Below are 18973 nucleotides of genomic sequence, written 5' to 3' on the forward strand. Positions count from 1 at the left end.
GAAACTGAGGCTCGGAGAGGTTAAGTCACTTGTCCCAGGTCATTCATCTGACAAGTGACGAAGCCAAGATTCAAGTCCAGGAATTTTTGGCTCTGCAGCCCATGTTCTTTCAAGACTAGATGAGTACAGCAAGCTTCGGGTTTTTTTCCCTTAGAGTCCACCCACCCTTCTGTCTCTCTGGTTCTCTCTACATTTATATTCTCCAGCTATTTTCAGCCCCCAGTCATGCCTCCCACAGAGGCGATTATTGGCAGTCAACAAATTGGCCCAAATTCTAGAAGCGCCTGCACCCTCCGGGGGAGCTAATTTAGCCTGCTTCACTGCTCACCACCAGGACAGTTGAGAATAAGTCAGGTACAAGCACGTCCCTGTCCCCCATAATGGACTCCATTAACATAAATGGATATGAAATCTGATGCAGCAAAGCAAATGCTGTCCCTTGGAAAGAGAGGTCTGACAGCTAAAAGGCTGCTCTCCCTGCTCCTGCCTTGTAGATAAATCTGTGAGCATGATATAGTGTGGTCCCCTGGGGCCTTTTTCTCCCGGCAGATTCTGTGCTGTGAGAATTTCCTGCACTGCCAGAGCGCAGACCCGGAGGGATAAAGCCTTCCCACTCCTGAAGCCCAAAGCCACCTTTGCCCTTTGTAGCCCCAAAGGTTGCAAATCCAGCTTCCACCTGCTTCTCCTGGGGCAGCCTCTGCTCCATGGCTGCAGGATCCCTGCCCTGGTCCCCGTTGGACCCAGGGGCTGCTCTGTGTGGTCAGACAAGACCTGATTCATGTCCTGCCACTCTGCATACTGCGTGACCACAGGCAAGTCACCTGAATCTCTCTGAGATTCAGGTGTCTTGTCTGTTAGACTGAGATAATTATAGCATTGTTCTAATGGCTGGAGATAACGTATATAACGGGTCTGGCTCAGAGGAATTGAGAAATGTTATCAGCTGTTGTTCTTAAAACCCTTAGATGCCTGAGAGGGCATGGGGATACTGAGGAGCCCAGGCCTCTCCTCTGCAATGTTCCCACAGTGTCAGATAAAACAACGTATTGCCAGGTTCAACCACACGAAGTTGCCAATATGTGACCATTTCCAACCTATTAAAAAGGCAATTTTACCTAGCGCTTACAAAACAGCTACTATCACTTATATTAACTCCCCCTCCTAAAAAGACCCATCCCCAAAAGTGACACACAACGAGGAAGGAGTAAGTGGAGGGCGGGGGGAGGAAGGACGGGGGGACTGGCAGACCCCAGGCAGAGTGGTCAGTGCAGAGGCGATAGGTCAGGCCCCACCGTGGCCATGTCCTGCCGGCCCACTTGTGGATACAGAGGTCAAGGCCATCCCACCAGCTCTGGGGTGGAGCCTGCTGCGGGTTGGTTTTCTCCGTGGACCTCGTTGGCGGGCTGGGAGTGAGCCGGCTCCTTCAGGAAAGTGAAGGTGCGCCTGGTGTCCATCTCTTGGCAGGTCAGGCACATCCGAAAGGTCCTCAGGAAGATCGATAAGCCGTTTGGCCTCTACCCCAACTTCCTCAGTCCCGTGAGCGGGAACTGGATGCAACGTGAGTACGGAGATGCCGCTGCCCCTCCTGCAACTGGTTCCCGCCCGGCCGCCCTGCCCGGCCCCATGCTGGGCATCTGGGCCTAGTGAGGAGCGATGCGTTTATCAGAGCCACATACCAACGAGGCACTCGATCAGTGCTCCTGGAACCACCGCCCTGCAGGGCAGCTTGGGGAGTTTTCCTTATGGTTGTCAGTGCTATTGTGAAGGAGGCGATGGCTGTCGGCTGGTAAGGCCTCGCCCTGTGCATGCGCCTCACGCTAGCTGTCGCCAGCCTCTGTCCGGGCCACAGCCTTCCATCTCTGTGGCACCTGCTGAAGCCTCCTTTCGTCATCCCCCAACCTTTCAGGAATGTTCCAGGTAGACTGTCTACTCCGGAAGAGGCTCCAAGAGAGTCCGGACCCTTTGATCTGGTTCCCCACCTCCAACTTTAAATTTTTTTTTTTTTTTAATTTTAAGCAGAGTCTAACTATACAGCAATATAAAAACAATGAATTTGCTTCTGAATCTTACACCTACAGCAATTGGTCCCAGGATTTCCTACTGTTCTCTGTTCAGAGGCTTGTTTTTCAACCAGGCAGTTGTTGGTCACCTGGTCACCCATGAAGCCTCATTCACAGCCCCTCGCTCCACCCACTGAAACAGAATGGGGCTTGGGGGCACACTCACGCAGGAGAGTGTTGAAAAGTCTCCCAGGCCCCTGGCATTGCAGCCCTGTTGAGAAGCCCTGCTCTACCTTGCCGCAGCCCCCCCCCACCCCCCACCCCAACCAAGGACCTGGTCATGTGGCCTTAGCACAAAGTAGTGGGAGGAGGTTCCACAGGCCTTGCTCAGGGCCTTCCCAGAGCCCCTGCCCCCTCAGCCCAAACAAGGACCACTCTCCCTTCCCTCAGTCCCCCCACTCCCAGCCTCAGTTGTTACGGCATCAGCAAGGGCACAGGACTCAAGTAGACATGAGTCAAATTAATGCATGGCTGGGGCATAGTTCATTTTATCTCTTTGAGCCTTGGTTTCCTCTTTTGCAAAATGGGAGAAGAGCGGTCAAAGATGAGGTCTTTGGGTACTGCAGAAGGGTGGGTGAGTCCTGATCAAAAGCTGCAGGAAACAGATCTCAGCCCTTCCACCAGGGATGATGTGGGCTGTGCCATAAGGTAAGCGCGCCCATCAGTGACAGTATGGAGGCAGGGCCCGGCAGGGGTGCTGCGTAGACACCGCAGAGGCCTGGTCCTTCCCACCCTGAGCCTCTATGATGAGCAGGTCCAGAGGCCCCAGAGAATTCAACCAGGACATGTCCCCAGTAATGACCTCACTCACTCCCACGTGGCCTCCTGCAAAAACCACTTATAGAAATGCCAAGTATTTTTAACTAACCACACTGCCAAATCCAAGAGTTTGGGGATAAAATGAAGCTTCAAATTACAGATTGTGACCCCGGCAAGAGACAATTCAATAACTGGTACTGCCTTTAATTGCAAGGCCCGACTGGGCAAAGGGATAAACTACCCCGCTGCTGGCCTGGGCCGCCCCAGGACAGTGCAGCAAAACCCATAAAAAGAAGGGTGTGGCTTTCCCGCAGGAACAGCCACCTCTGCAAATTACGGCGAAACCACCGCTGAAAAGCGTAATTTTTTTTTCAGGCTGCACCGGGGGTCACAGGACGGGGCAAAGTCAGTCACGTGTGAAAAATTGTTTCATATAAATAAAATATGAATCCGCAGCCAGCTAAAGAGCAGAGGGAGGGTTACGGCGCCCTGCCCGTCCGGTGCTGGCACCTGGGACTATCTCAGGTTTTCTGTGGTTTCCTTTGGGCTTTTTTTGTTGATCGTGTATTTTTCCAGATGATGACATTTCCAACTCGCATAAGCTCAGTGTGTTCCTGTTTCTTTCTCTCCTCGAATCCTCCGTTTAGCCCATTTACGGCCACAGAAATTGCAGCTTCGAGAGGTGAAGGAGAGACTGGCGCTCGTCCCAGTCCCAGGGGTCTGCTCTCAGCCGCTCCCCGTTCCCGCTCGAAGCTGAGCTTCAGGGCCGCGGGGAGGCCAAGATGTCCTGCCGCTGGCACCTGACAGCCAGGAGACGTCCACTAGGCTCCTGCTGGCGCCGACCTTAGCAGAGCCACTTAGAGCTCAGAGAGTAGCCAGCCCTCCGGCTTGGCCCCTGGAGTGGCCTGTCCTCCTTGCCCGCTGCCTGAATCCGTCAGTGGGGGAGACGTGCCGGGTCTAGATTCTCCCCAGTGGGAGAGAATCTTCCAGTAAGATTCTTCCCAACGGGAACGGGAACGGCCCATCAGCCCCGGGCTGGCAGCCTCTCCCAGTTCAAGACACTTTCCCGCTGGCCAGTTCCCCGGCTTGTCGGGTGGCTGCCTCCTGCTGCTGTGTGTGATGAGAGTGTTGACACATTCAGAAATCGGGAACCCGTTTCTGTTCTAAGGGTCATGGCCACCAACTCGTGCTCCCCTTTTGCATTTTACATCAGAAGACCGAGGGCCCACGGGGGAAAGTGGTTTGTACCAAGCCACTGGCAGATTTCACGTCTTCTGAGTGCTTTTCCATCTTCTGAGTGCTTTTCCCAGTATATCGCACAGTCCTGAGGAAGACGCCACACATGCAGGAGCTGGAAAGCACTGGGACCTCCAAGTGAGAATTGTCCATGTCAGTCAAGGTCCCCCGAGAGACCACACACTCGCCCCCAAGAGGGTGTCATGTCTCAGTTGTCTGTGGAACTCCTGGCTCCCCTACACACCTTCCAGGTGAAGTCCCTGACCATGTCTCTCTGTCTCTCTCTCTCTCTCTCTTTCTCTCTCTCTCTCTCTCTCTCTCTCTCTCTCTCTCTCTCTCTCTCTCTCTCTCTCTCTTACACACACACACACACACACACACACACACACACACACAGCAATCACATGATGAAGTCCAAACTCTTTGGCTTGGCATTCGAGGCCATCCCAGGTAGCCTCAAACCTACCTTCCTTTCATTTGTTTAAGATTTACTGGGAGCCTGCTGTGTGCCATACAGGCACTGGACGTAAAATATGAGTCATATACGGTCCCTCTCCACAAAGAGCCCACAGCCTGGTCGGAGAGGCAGAGCCACAAACAGATTCTTACAACAGCCTCAGGAGCAGCCAATGGCAGGCCCACACCCGGCGGTGGCAGGGTGGCTTCCACTGAGCCCTCCCCGCGTGAGGCACCCTGGGCCAGATGTGGCCCGTGGCTTATCTCACTCACTCCTCATGGTCACCTTGTGGGAAGGGACTGTGAGAGGGTTTATGGGGACATTGAAGAAAGCCTTTCTGAGGAGGGGATGTCTGAGCCGGAGCGGTGTAGCAGTGAGCAAGCCTTAGCCATGCAAGGTGGGGAAGGGCATTCCCAGTGGAAGGTGACGGCTGAAATAATGGGGGAGCGGGGGAGGCTGGGAGCTGGGAGTGTTTGGGGTGGAGGAGAAACCCACGAGGGGAGGCAGGGCCAGGAGATGCGAGTGGAGATGACCGTTGCATACCTGTGAGCCAGGGCCCCTGCTGTGGGCTGCGGGCTGTCAGAGGGCTCTAGGCAGAGGCCGACTCGGTGTGAACTCCAGCCTTGCCCCACCCCTGCTCTGCACAGACCTCCAGCCGCGGACACACCGTCAACCTGCTGGGCCCGGCCCATCCCTGCCCCGCCTTGTGCTTGCCCGAGCTGCGCCCTCCACTTAGGAATAGGGGGCGAGGGGGTACGCAGTGCTAGTTGTCTCTTCCCTCTGCACTAGCAAAGTCCAGCCAACACTGACCCCGCCCCCTGCTCCCCAAGGCTCAGGCTTTACCTGGTCTGTTCCAATTTTTGTAAGTGCTTATTCGATTCCTGAAAACTTGCTGGCCAGGATTTGTTTATGGAGGGGCCAGAAGCACTGGTTTCCTGCGGGGGCCTCTCAGCCCCGCTTTCCGGGTCCCTACCTGTCTTTACCTTCCCACTTCCGGTTCTTCTCTCTTCATACCTATCCATTCTCTATGCATCTTTGATTTCATTCTCAGGTTGACTGTGTAAAGCTATAGGAAGTAAGAGTTTACCAGCTTTGTGGCCTTGGATGAGCTTTTGGCGCCGTTTTCCCATCTGGGAAATGGGGTTGATGTGTTTACCTTGCAGGGTTCTTGGGAAGATTGTTATAAATAATCTAGGAAAGCTCCTAGCCCACTGTGGACCCTCCGTGAATGGTAGCCGTTCATGTATTCTCTATTTCTTTCTTTCTTCCCCCACCCACTTTCCCTCTCTTTCTACCCCTTCTTTCTCCAGAGGAGCTGAAAATATTCTTCCCATTTCCCCCTACCCTACCTTAACCCCCCCCCCATTCACCTTCTTCTCTGTCTCTCCGCTTAAGTGAATCATTTGCTTTCATTATATCATCAAACGCCTGTATGTTTCCCTATTGTTAATTTTTAAAGCATGTGAGTGTTTTCTGCGTTTTACTTCTACTGGTAAGTGCTCCTTGGTCAACCTGTCTTTCTCCAGAGACAGCCCTGGGTGGAGACACCGCCTCATTCAACCACTACCTGGAGGTCTTGCTTTGTGGGTACCCCAGGCAGATGCCACCAGTGCAAAGAGGGGGTCTCCAAACCTAATTTGTACTACCACTGCTTTTTTGAACTCCGTTTATCCTAATTTGCTAAATTTAAACTCTGTTTTTCCAAAATGGCTCTGTACTCTGACCAACTAAATTAAATTTCTCCTTCCTCCTTTTCATGGCCTTTTATGCACCTGCCCAGCGTTAATTACCATGTTTGTCACCAGGTAATAAAAATCTATGAACTTCCTGCTACCAGATTATCTTTTTGAAGAAATGTGACTCATGTACAGTTAATAACCAGAGACCCTGCCATCCTCAGCCTGCTAAAGCAACTTGATTTATAGCACCCAGATGAGCCCGTGCACTTCTGTGCAGGACCATTGCACTCAAGACTGCCCTGAGTCCCCCGAGTCGTAGACTGTGTCTTTCTCTCAGCCTCTTTCCCGTGCTTGCAGGCCGCTGATTAAGTGCTCGCTCCCACCCACACACAGCACCGGGGACCACCAGGGCTGGTGGGCGAGATATGTGCTCCTTTAGCCCTGCCGGCGGCCTCGGCAGATGGAGATGATGTTCTGTCCTCTTTCCCCTTACAGACCACGTCTCGGTTGGAGGACTCGGGGACAGTTTTTATGAATATTTGATCAAATCCTGGCTGATGTCTGCCAAGACAGATATGGAGGCTAAAGATATGTACTACGAAGCCTTGGAGGTAAGACAAGCACTGGCTCGTTCACAGGTGGTCAGTCGGTCGTTCACCATCAGCGCCGTCACGGGCCCTTGAGTGCCAGGGGCTTGCTCACCCCTCTTCCACAGTGAGCGGGCCAGAAGAATGACAAGATAGTTCCCTCCCCAGTCACTTTGCACATCACATCTCATGACTCTTCTTGAATACCTTGAAATGAGAGTCATGTTAGCATCTCATTTCACAGTTGCAAAACCAAAGCTCGAGAAGATGAAGTCATTTGTCTGAGGTCTCACGGGAAGCAGCAGGCAGTCTGATTCAGAAATCATCATATCTATACTTCAGCTGATGGGTCAGAGCCCAGAATACAGTCAGAGGGTAGGCTGGGAGCCCCCACCGGAGGCTGCCAAAGCAAGACCCTCAGCCATTTTCCTGCCAAACCAGAGATGACAATTAGCACATCCAAGCTGGAGGGGGCCTCATTCAGAGGAGCATCCAGTCCTATTCCTTCTTATGTGGAATGAAACCAAGAGCCAGAGAGAAGAAAGCACTTACTCAAAGCCGCAGAGCACAGAACCGGCAGAGCTAAAGCTATAACAAGGTCTCCCTGGCTCTGAATAGATGAATGGAAGGACGGGTGGATAAATGGGTGGGTGAATGGGTGGAAGGGTGGATGGGTAGGTGGCTATGGGTGGATGGAGGTTGTAAGAGATGGGTTAGATGGATGAATAATATCTAACTACCTCTGATCACGTGAATCTGGCCAGCAATGGTAGCGCTTAAAGGAAGCACATTGAAACAGACCTCCAGGGCTGTGGACCCTTTAAATTATGGGCTTGGTGATAAGTTTTCTCTGCCCTAGCACCAAGACCTCAGTTGTGAAGTGGCTCCGAGGACTGCAGTCCCATCTCAGTCCAGCTCAGCGCTGCTCACCCCAAGTGTCTACAGCTGAGCTTAGCAGGCAGCCAGCATCTCCTGTCTCCTGTTGGGATTAGCGTTCAGCTGGTGTCCAGGTGTGCTACCTGGAGAGGCCCTTGCTGCCTTTGCTGCCGTACCTTGCAGAGTAAACATGCAGTTAAGGAACAGCCTGGTTTCCTATCTGCAGGGCACACTATAAATGAGGTTTCGAGGGAGGACATAGCCATGAATTATTTAAGCAAACTGCAAACTTTATGGAAACACTGATTGAACAAAAGAGAACTGGCTTTGCCCGCATGCTTGATCTCCCTGGTGAAGAGCCTACAGTGTCTCTGACCCTGGTTACGAGCTGGGCCCACGTCAAGCTTGGGACTTTGAAAAACATTCTGGTGGTTCTTAACCTTGCTAGCATGTTAAAAGTCACTTGGGGCACTATAAAGTCCTAATAGCCAGGCCGCTCCCCAACCAGGTTACATCAGAACCTCTGCACTGTGCCCCAAGCAATGGCCTGGAAAGCTGCAGGAATGGTGGAGGGGCAGCTCCAGTGTGCAGGTTAGACCAATGTGTCTCGCTGGGGTGTTTGGATAGGCCGACTGGGCAACCCCTGAGGGTCACGGGAGGAGGGGCAGGAAGGACAGGGGGTTTCTGTCACTCTGGCCTCCTCCAGGGAGGTGTGCTGAGTACCTTGTCTTATTTAGCCCCCATCTGACAGATGATGGAACCGAGGCTCAGAAAGGCCCCAGGTCACACGGCAGCAAGTGTCAGAGAGCAAACACTGACTGACTCCAGGTCCAGTGCTCCTGTCTCCACTTACCTACCAGCTGCCACAGAAGAGCCTGGTTTGCTCGAAGTCCCTCTCAGGAGGGTGTAGGTAGGGTCCCCTCCAGGAGGCAGAGGAAGCCAGAGTCTCTGAATAGCCTCAAAACGAGCCTAGGAATTGGTCCCATTTTACAGATGAGGAAAAGGAGTCTTCAGAAGAGTAAATAAGTTGCCCAAAGTCACCCAACTCTCAACTGCAGAGCTGGGATTCATTTCAAACTAGGTCTCTGGCTCTCAGTCAGCTCTTTGCTGTGATTTAAGCTTTTTTACAAGTCAGTAGCCAGCCTCCGCTGTCTTGTGTTTTGCTCGGAGTCTTAGAAAGCCATCTGAGTTTTTTTGTTTTTGTTTTTCATCTTTGCATATGCTTATCTCAGTTGTCTCCTCAAAGAGAGACTGCTCTCTCATTTCCTCTTTACCACAGTTACTTTGCCTGGTGTTAACCTCAAATAGAATAACCTATGGAAGATACACTCGAAGGTACAGATTTCCAGCTACAGTGCGAGGCTTCCTGGGATCTCTGCCACCCCCCGCCCCCGCCCCCGCCCCCACCACGTCTGTGTTCTCTTCCACGTGTTTACAGTGGGTAACTGAACCAGGTTTCTGTGCCCTGGTCTAGCTGTGCACCCCTCCCCCACACCTGCATGCTTAGGAATGCAGAGCAACTGCCTGGACCACCCACTCCCAACACGCCCCCCCCCCACACACACACACACACTCCCTCTGCCCTGAGCCTGAGCCAGGGCCCAGCCCAGAGCAGACCCAGCCCAGCAGCAGGCAGCTCTCCAGGCCTCCTCCCCACATGGAACAGGTGTCCTGGCCTGTCCATCATCAGAGCTTGCCCCTCTGCTGCTCAGTGAGGGTCCAGCACCCAGCCCACCAGCCCAGTTCTTACAGGACAGGCAAAAGGAAAAAAACAGTCAAGTAGCGAATTTTGTTTGAGTACCTTCTGTATGCCAGGCCCTGGCTGCAGATTGCTGGTGGTGGCTTCTGCCATCACAGGACACTCAGAGAACTGGGAGAGAGACAGACATTCCATAGAAACAAATACGTATATGCAAAGTGGGAATAGCACTATGTAAAAAGATAACAGGGTAGACTGGGGTGTCCTCTGCAAGGAAGTGCATCCTGGAGGAGTCCCAAAGGCCAAGCCGCAGTTAGCAGAGCGAGTGTGAGAGCAGCAAGGAGAAGCAAAACCCTAAGGCGGAAAGAAAACACAGCCTTTTATGAATGTCTCATCTGGCGGCAGAGACCTTCTTTGACCTCACTCTGCAAAGTAGGACCCTCTCCCCAGGCTCTTCCCTGTCCCTTCCCCTCAATTTGCTTCATTCGAAATGTTGGTCACGAATTTTGATTCTTGTGTGTTTCGGATTTTGTTGGGGAGTCAGCGGTTCGTGGGTGAGCTCCCTGAGGCAGGCCCCAGGGGCTAGATCCCCACACCTAGCACAGCGCTCTCGAAATATTTGATAGGAGGAGGGGTGCACGAATACACAGAGGCCGGTGTGGCTGAGACAGGGCCAGGAGGGAGCGGCAGGGGGCGGACTGCAGAGGAATTGTAATAGCCAGCGTTCACTGAGGTCTCTCTCTGTGCTGAGAAATAGGCTGAGCTCTGCAGACACATCTCATGTAATCCTCACACCCCTACGAAGTGGTTCGTACTCTCATCCCCATTTTATACGTGAGGAAATGGAGGCACAGAGAGAACACAGAACCCGCCCAGTATCACACAGCTTGCAACCGGTGGAGACGGGGTTTGAACCAACGAGTCTGCACCGCAGAGCCGTGTCCGCGGCGTCAGGTTAAATCTCAGGGTCCGGAGCCGGGGATCTCAGAGGCCCTGCTGGACTATGGTCTGAGGGCGCTGGGAAACCACAGAAGGGCATTAAGCAGGCATAAGACATGGTCAGGGTCGTTATTTACGGAGGGAGAACAGATGGGAGGGCAAGAGTGTAGGCAGAGGGCCGGCCCCAGAGACCCCGCCCTGGACCAGGACCCACGGACCCATCAAGTCCAGCCTTGCAGCCCTGTGGGTGGCTGCTGCCATCATCTCTATCTCCAGGGCAACCAGGGACTACAGCAGGTGGGGGCTTAGGAGGGGCGGGTATGGTGGCCTGACACCTACAGCCCCAACATCTGCAGCAGCATCACTTCCTGTGGCCTCAGGGGAGGGCTCTCAAAGCCCTTTGCCATCAAAAAAAAAAAAAAGCAGCCTTTGGGTAGCGGAAGGGTGGCACTTGGGCTTCTAGGAGTCCTTGTCCTAATCCTGGTATGGCTGGGTGACCTGGGACAAGCCACTTGACATCTTTTTCTGTAGAGAGCACTGCAGTCCTTATGCCTGGCTTGTTTTTGAGAATCTGATAAAACACATGGACCTTGTCCCATGAAAATGTGTATGTATACATGAAAGTGTCATGTGCAATTTTAGGGCTTTCTGGACCCCCTGAAGCCCATCCACAGGCCAATTGGACTTCAGGTTAAGATTCCCAAGAGAGGATATAATGGGGGATAATAATTTTTAGAGATTTAAAAAAAAAAAATTTTTTTTGCATGTAGAAGATTTAGAAGTTGGTATAAGAGATTCACCTTGGAGAGCTACCTTATGCCTAAGCCCCTAGAGGCACGAAGCCTCAGCTGGGCAAGTGGCAGAACCTCCTGCCTGCCCATCAGGAATGGCCGCTGGCCAAGGTCGGAGAGCCTCCTTTGCCTGGGGTGGAGAGCTCAGCAGAGCTGAGTTTGCGGCTGTCTCCAAAATATTCACGTTCCACCCTCTCCTTCCCTTCTCTGCACCTTCCCGCACCCCTTCTCTCTGCTCAATTCCCATTTGCTCCCAGGCAATAGAGACCCACTTGCTGAATGTGTCTCCCGGGGGGCTGACCTACATTGCCGAGTGGCGAGGGGGCATTCTGGACCACAAGATGGGGCACCTGGCCTGTTTCTCCGGGGGCATGATCGCCCTCGGTGCTGAGGACGCCAAGGAGGAAAAGAGGGCTCGCTACAGAGAGCTCGCAGCCCAGATCACCAAGACGTGCCACGAGTCATACACTCGCTCAGGTAACCCCGCAAGGGAACGGGGCAGCAGGACAGACTGAGGCTACACGGCAGAAAGAACTGGAAAGACCAGTAGAGTGGCAGTGAGTGAAGGGAACACATGGTCTTAGGGAAGTCTCGCCCTGGCAGTTATGCAGAATTTGAATAAGGGTCATACTATCTATGCACTGAGATTGTACCTTAAATTAAAGGGAAAACAGAGATGATGTATTAATAAGCATTTGCGTTTGCCAGGTGTTGTTCAGCAGTTGGCATACATCATCGCTGAACCTCAAAACACAGATGAGGAACCTGAGGCTCAGAGATGACTTGGCCATCATCCCATGTGATGGGCACAGAGCAGAGGATCCCCCAGCCCCTGAGGCTGAAACGTTGGCTTCCTGAGCCTAGAAAAATCCTTCTCCCTGAATCCCCCCCCCTGAATATGCCTCTGCCTTTCCTCCCCAGCACCCCTTCACTGAGGGGGTCTCAGCACCTCCTGGGACCTCTTTATCTCCCTCTTTGACCCAAATAGAAGCTTGAGACCTTCTTGATCATCTATCTACCCAGCACTCACGCAGAACTGTCAAATGTAAGAGTTACAAGTCACATTATAGAACATGAGCCCAATTCCTTGTTTTACACATGGGGATACTGAGTCATCCCTTAGCTAAAGTCGCACTGCCATGAGCAGCTGAGCTGGGGCTAGAACCCAGGTCTTCTGATACTCAGCTCTGCCTCATGTGCTGTCTGTCTAAACAGCATCCCCCAGAACAACCCCTGCTCCCCACTCCCCAGCCCATAGCTGGTTCCCACCACTCTGAGTTTAATCTCAGTCTTGGTTAGAGGACAGGACCCAAGACTTACGGTAAAAATTCCTGATTCAAATGCCACTCTGCCAGTCACCAGCGGGGTGGCCTCCATTTTCTTATCTGTTCAATGGGGACAATAACATAAGTCTCCAGGATGAGGTAGAGGGTCCCAGAGAATCACGTGGCCAGCCATCTTTGGCCAACAGCCTAGGAGGCATTTGTTACCGGACTCCCAGAAATGAGTCTGTCTGTGACCACTCCAGTCGAATCCTGATCTCCTGGAGTTGTTCAGGATGCCAGCAATTCGCAATGGGTCCCTAAAACTGGTCTTCAATTCCCTTCAAAGAGCTCTCTCTGCCAGCCCCATAAACAAATAGGAAATCTCAGGAATACTAAAAAGCTTGCTATTTATCTGGGACAATCAGCCCAGACCATAAAAGACGTCAGCTTAATAGAGCATATTGTTCCAGCCAGCCCTGCTCATCCACAGAAGGCTGCAGTAGTGGCTGTCACCCTCACCCCATTAGCAGCTTGGCAAAGCAACTGTTTTCTGGTGGCAGGAGTGGCTGCAGTATTTGAGAGGGTCAGAGGGACCCGGGTCCAGCTAGTTCCTCTTCCAGGAAGCCCTCTAAGGGAGGGTAAGATGTCCTGCAAAGGTCCATCCTATCTCTAGAGAAAAAGCAGTCCAGAACCTCTCAGAGTCCTGAACCCTAATGAGAGAGAAAGCTCACGTGAGGGCCAGAGCTGGGCCTTCAGCTGACCTGGACAGGATGTGCATACATTAAAGGAAGATCTGACCCATATACCCTAAATTTTGGACCTAGAGAGTCAGGATCGGGAAGGAAAGAGAGAGGGCACAGCCTAGTCAAGGGCATCAGACAGACCCAGGGTTACATCCCAGCTCAGCCACAACTCGCTGTGTTACCTGGGATAAATTACTCAGCCTCTCTGACCCAAGTTTCCACATGCATGAGAGAGGGATAATAATATCTCTCTTCCCAAAAAACAAACAAACAAAATTTGAAATAATGTATGCAAAGCCCTTGAAATCATAAACTGTGGTCATCCAGAAAACAGGAATGGCAGCAGATTGTCCAGAAAGAAACAACGGCAAAACCCAGACCTCATCACGCCTTCTTTAGTCAGTTCCCTCAGCCTGAGCATGTGCCTTCTGTGGAAGTGTTCGCCTCATCTCGCTTCCGCTTCCGCAGTCTCCCAGACTGTCAGCATGGGAGACCCAGTCTCCAGAGAAGCATCATTGCATATTAGCATATTAAAGGATCTGCTAAGTCCTGCCTGAGTAAGACTATTTCACTTTGTTGTTACCCATTGTTCCCCAAATGTGTTTAAACCTGGAACCCTGTCTTGGCTGAGCTCTGGTTAACCTCTTACAGAGCTAATGTCTCAAAATACACAGTTGGGGAACACCACCCAAACCTCTGTCTCCTCAGACTGGTAGGTAGTTCACCTGGATTCTCAGATTCTAAAACTGAAAGCTTTTCAAGGCCTCAAGGGTCTTGCTTTGGCCAGCCTGGGCCCAGAGGAAAGCTGTGCATCCTTCAGGCTCAGCCTTACCAGGCAATCCAAACAGGGCCCACCCACACCAGTCCATCACCAGCCATCACCCCCAGGTCTCTCCTGGGGCAGCTAAATCCTGAAAAGCTGGGGGTGGACAGCCTGACCCAGGCCCTCTGGTTGGTCATTCCCACAGATACTAAACTGGGGCCCGAGGCCTTCTGGTTTAACTCCGGCAGAGAGGCGGTGGCCACGCAGCTGAGCGAGAGCTACTACATCCTGCGGCCCGAGGTGGTGGAGAGCTACATGTACTTGTGGCGGCAGACCCACAACCCCATCTACAGGGAGTGGGGCTGGGAAGTGGTGATGGTAAGTGTGCCGGGCCACGGGAAGGGGGTGGGGGTGGGAGGTGAGGAGGCTCGACCCAGCGGCAGAGTCCAAAACCCCCTCACTCAGGCACTCCGCCTCCCTCTGGACCTATGCTCGCCCCGGCCACTAGACGGACCCTCACCTAGGGAGTCCGGGGAACTTGAGAGGAGGCTTCTGAGGCCCATAGCCTTGGAGGCCTGGCCCCCTGCCAGCAGGCTTAGAGGGCAAAGGAGCACATGTGCTAACTGCCTTCTGACCCTGAAGCCTGGACCAAAGCCTTTAGGTTGTTCCTCTCAAACAGGAACAGCTGCCAGGCCAGCAGCTCACCCCGCTCTTCTCCCCAAAGCCAGCCCAGCCCTGCGCAGCCCCCAGCCCTCTCTGGGCTCTGCTCTACCCCGCCCCCACCCCCACCCCCCGCCTTCCATCTCTCCTCCAGTAGCCCTCTTGTCTCCAGCTACTCAGCAGAAAATCTCATGGCTGACTTTGGGGTGGGTGTCAAAGGCAAGTTTTGGGGACTCTAGAAGGTTCCTTGATGGATGCTGAGCCTTCTCCATTCTTTCCTCCTCTACCTCAACCCACTGCTTTCAGAAGCATGGACTATCCTGGAGAGAGCCACACCCAAAGTGTGTCATACTCAGGTGGGGCACAGGGGCCTACTCAGGTTCTCAGGCCAGAGTCCTCTGCTTCCCTGAGGCCTGGTTCTTGACCACTAAAGGCCAAGAGTCATGTGCTCCTGGGCCCCATCCACAGATCCTCAGTGAGTGAAAGTGCATTTCTATACAGAAGGCAGGCACCCCGTGGCCCATCCACCTCTGGCCCAGGGACCATGTATGTCTCCAAGGGAATCCTGGGGTATGACGAGTCCCAAATCTTAACCCGTCAACATCACCAGTGCCTTCCTCTGTCCGTGCTGTAGGCGAGTCTGTCATCATTCTACTCCCTGAAAGGCAAGAGAAGTTTTTCCCCTAAGTTCACACCAGATGGGGGGCTCAGGGCACAGCCCGCTGGGACTAAGCTCTTGGGGGCAGCAAGACACTGAACCCTGAGAATAATTTGGCCTTCGGCTTCCATGAATGCTAGGAGCACCCCCCTGACTCCTTGGCTGGGGTGCTCTGGCCCGCTGCACAGGCACGAGTCTTGGGAGGCACAGCTCTCCCCTCCCCACACCAAGGCTGCCGTCCTTTTCTTCAGGCCTTGGAGAAACACTGTCGGACAGAAGCCGGCTTCTCTGGGGTCCAGGATGTGTACAGTAGCATCCCCAGCCACGACAACAAGCAGCAGACCTTCTTTCTAGCGGAGACACTCAAGTGAGTTGGGCAACGAGGATCCTCTCAGAGATGGGGGAGGGCAGGGGAGAGGAGGGGAGAGCAGTCAGTCCCTTCATCAACAGTCAGAGTCTGCTGTCACGGGAAGGGGACCCAAGAAGGGAGGGCGGCTTGACATCCCCAGGGGTGAGCCTTGGGCCACGCTGGTTTCTCTACTCAGAGAGTGAGACTAGGTTGGACTCCACCCACCGAAGCATCAGCTGTGTGATAAGTTCAGTTCTATAACCTTTCTCGGGTTACTCAAGTTCTCTGAAACTATGTCCTCCTGTAAAATGAGAAGAATTATGGTGATGATGATGGTGTTGATGCTGATCCCTCCTGAGTTGCTGCTGCTGCTCTGTTCCCTCTCTTTCTTGGGGTGGAAGTTGGTTACCCCACTTCCTTGCTGTTCCCCAAAGCAATCCCCTTGCGCTTTAACCCTTTAGGATAGATTAGAATGGTCCATTCCTTCAAGTGAAAACCCCCGTGGCTTGGGAAGCTGGAGTTCTGGAGTCACCACTTCCTGTTCATTTTAGTGCCCTCACATCTAGGTTATAGAGTCTCCAGGGCTGGGGGAGGCGCATAAGGGAGCAGCCCAAGAGGTTGGACTGGAGCAGTACGCCAGCCACTCTGCAAAGAAAGGAGAATCTAGGCCATCAAGGGTCCTGGCAGGACTCACGTACAGGGCCAGGTGGGGAAAGCACCTGAGTGAAGCTGTTGGGTGTGAGCTAACAGGGGGCTCAGGGCGAAGCCAGGACTAAATCAGGTCTGTCTGCCCCAGAGCTCAGTGCTCCCCTTGGCGTCCACAGCATCTTCCCTGGGACCAACCCTCCAAGCGGATTTGGGGTCGCAGACCACGCTGCAGCCTTAGCCACACGCCTGAGGCCCTGAGATTCGTTCCCAGAGGGTTCCCGGGTCCCCAGAGCACTGACAGGCGGTTTCTTGCTTCTCTTCCCTCCCTGGGGGCACAGGTATCTCTATCTTCTGTTCTCTGAAGATGACACGCTCTCCCTGGAAGACTGGGTATTCAACACGGAGGCCCACCCACTCCCCGTGAACCACACGGACAGTGCCGGCAGGGGCAGGGACCGACTCTGACCCTATCTCCTTGCCACTCCTGCGGCCACCACTGGGACACCTTGCCTTTCGAGGTTTCGGGACTGTTCTCAAAAGGATTGGGAACAGAGGCCCCATTCCAGGCGGACGTGCCAGACAAGCAACTTCTTTTCCTCTGTGAGGAGACAGTACTTGGAGACCCAGCGATGTCGCGCCCAGGCCCAGACATTCCTTTCTGGGGGGAATTTCTGTGACACCCACTCTCTTGCCATTCCAGGCCCGAAGGACTGGAGGTTTGCATATCGACCCCATGTATTTGGGTCACTTCCTTTAATTTTGGGGATTTTTTTTTTGCTTGATTTTGCCTTTTCTCTACAATTATGTTTAATCACGAATTATAAATATAGTTTTCAAAATCATGTGCTTTTAAAAACAGTGTCATCCTGGTAAACTAAACCTTAAAGTGTTTGCACACATGCAAAAACCTTGATCTTATTTTCTATATTTTAAATGCCTTTTGTTCAACATTTACTTTATGTTCAACTATGTGTCATTTACCGTATAATTTGAGGAAGGGTTCCCCTTTGATTTGGGCCTAAGTGTTACGAATCACTAGTGCTATTTTCATTATTGTAATGGAAAAATCTGTAACTTACAATAAAAGAGTTTATTGAATAAGAAATACATTTGGGTTCATTGCACATCAGTGACTCCTAGGAAAACCATTGCCATGTTATCATCAGAAAGATTCATCAACCAGCAATTGATTTAAGGTGTAATTTAATAACTGACTCCAACTTTCATTACCTTCCCTTATATTCAGGAAGGGTGAGGCCAATCCTTCTAAAGGAGTTGGCCTTAGGTCTAGGCTTGGAAGAAGCCCAGAGAGAGGCAGCAACTTGCCTGAGGTCACTCAGCCAATATCGCAGAGGCAAGCCCAGCCCCGGTGATTTGCTGACCACCCCAGCCCTGTATTCATCTGTTCCATTACTCAGCAGATACTTGGTGAGTGTCTACAGGGGACCAGACACTGGGCTAGATGCCAGGGACACAGATATGAGTGAGATAGTCATAAGCCCCGTCCTCAGGAACTGTATAATCAAGGGGAGAGAGACAGCTGGTAAAGTAAACCAACAGGTAAGTAACATGACTGAAAGTTATATGAAACACTGCAAAGGAGACAAGCAAGGTGAAGTACTGATGGCCGGGCCCTATCATAGGGGTCAAGCGGAGCCTCTCTGAGCAGATGGCCTTCGAGCTGAAACCTAGAAGAAGGAGCTGTGGGATGAGCACCCCCCATATCCACTCTCCCCAGTGACCATCCCCCGCTTCCCTGAGAAGCAGCCTGAAACGCTGAGGCTGAGGCCGTTCTGCAGAGCAAAGAGTTCAGGCCCCAACAGTGAGGTGAACACCTTTCCTCTCCTCACCCCTCAGCCCTTTGCAGCTTATGCACACAGCTTACTTCACAGGATAATTCTGAGCCCCTCCCCCTGCTCAGCCACTTCATTTTGGCTGTTATAAACTTGAGTAGCCCCTGGGGTGTTGGAGCCCTGGTCTAGGTGTCCTGGCTTTAAACCCCCGCCATGGGAACTTGGGCAGGTGACCTCACTTCTCTGGGCCACTCTTTTCCCTCAAGCAGAGGGGAGACCGTCCACCTCGCAAGATTCCTGAGAGAGAAAGTGGGACGAGCCGGTGTCCTGGGGATATGGGAAGGGCTTCCTCCTGGCTCTGAACTAGAACTCAGATGCTTCCAGCATCTTCTTAAGCAGTAGTCAAAGCTGAAGGTGAGCTGTCCCTGTAGCAGGAGCCCTGGCGTTTGGTGAATAAGTCACAGCCGGAATCCAGCAAATCACTTCGCTCCAGACAGCCATCAAGAAAGTATGGCCCTGGCAACTCACCTACACACATTAAAAAAAAAAGAAAACAGGGAAACTCGTTACACAGACATTGTAGAATGATTAGAAAATAAAGATAAGCAGAAAGAAAAATTATTCACCTTCTATACCTTCAGTATGAATACTGTTATATTTTCTTCCGGAATGTACAGAAGACATTTTGCAAACATGGTCTCATACTGTGCATCCTATTTTATTACAATCTGCTTCTGCACTAAACTGTATATTATGAACATCTTTCCATGTCAACAAATGCACATTTACCTCCTTGTTGTACCTGGTTGTGTAGTATTGCATCATGTGCTGTATCGTGCTTTCTGGATCTAAGCACCGTTGCTCAGTTTGGGTTCTGAGCTACGAATAATAGAAACCAACTCTGTCTGACTTAAGCAAAAAGAAAAGAAAAAAAAAGAGCTTATTGAAACACCTTGGAGTGGCTCATGGAATCTCAAGAGAGTAAACAGCCAGACCTCAAGAAGGAGGAGG

At 52.3% G+C, this 18973-nt stretch overlaps 1 protein-coding gene across 1 annotated transcript in view; it reads left to right on the forward strand.

Moving 5' to 3' along the window:
- The window catches only part of MAN1C1 (mannosidase alpha class 1C member 1), a 128061-nt gene extending 110787 nt beyond the window's left edge, over positions 1-17274 (forward strand). Inside the window, exons 7-12 of the mRNA XM_016129813.2 lie at positions 1465-1558; positions 6687-6802; positions 11341-11560; positions 14060-14232; positions 15424-15539; positions 16508-17274. Coding sequence (XP_015985299.2) covers positions 1465-1558; positions 6687-6802; positions 11341-11560; positions 14060-14232; positions 15424-15539; positions 16508-16634 — 846 coding nt within the window. The 3' untranslated portion in view covers positions 16635-17274. The remainder of the gene's footprint in view (positions 1-1464; positions 1559-6686; positions 6803-11340; positions 11561-14059; positions 14233-15423; positions 15540-16507) is intronic.
- Positions 17275-18973: the final 1699 nt, after the last annotated feature.

The sequence above is a fragment of the Rousettus aegyptiacus genome, unplaced genomic scaffold (assembly GCF_014176215.1).
Source record: "Rousettus aegyptiacus isolate mRouAeg1 unplaced genomic scaffold, mRouAeg1.p scaffold_m13_p_1, whole genome shotgun sequence".
NCBI classification, from domain to species: Eukaryota; Metazoa; Chordata; class Mammalia; order Chiroptera; family Pteropodidae; genus Rousettus; species Rousettus aegyptiacus.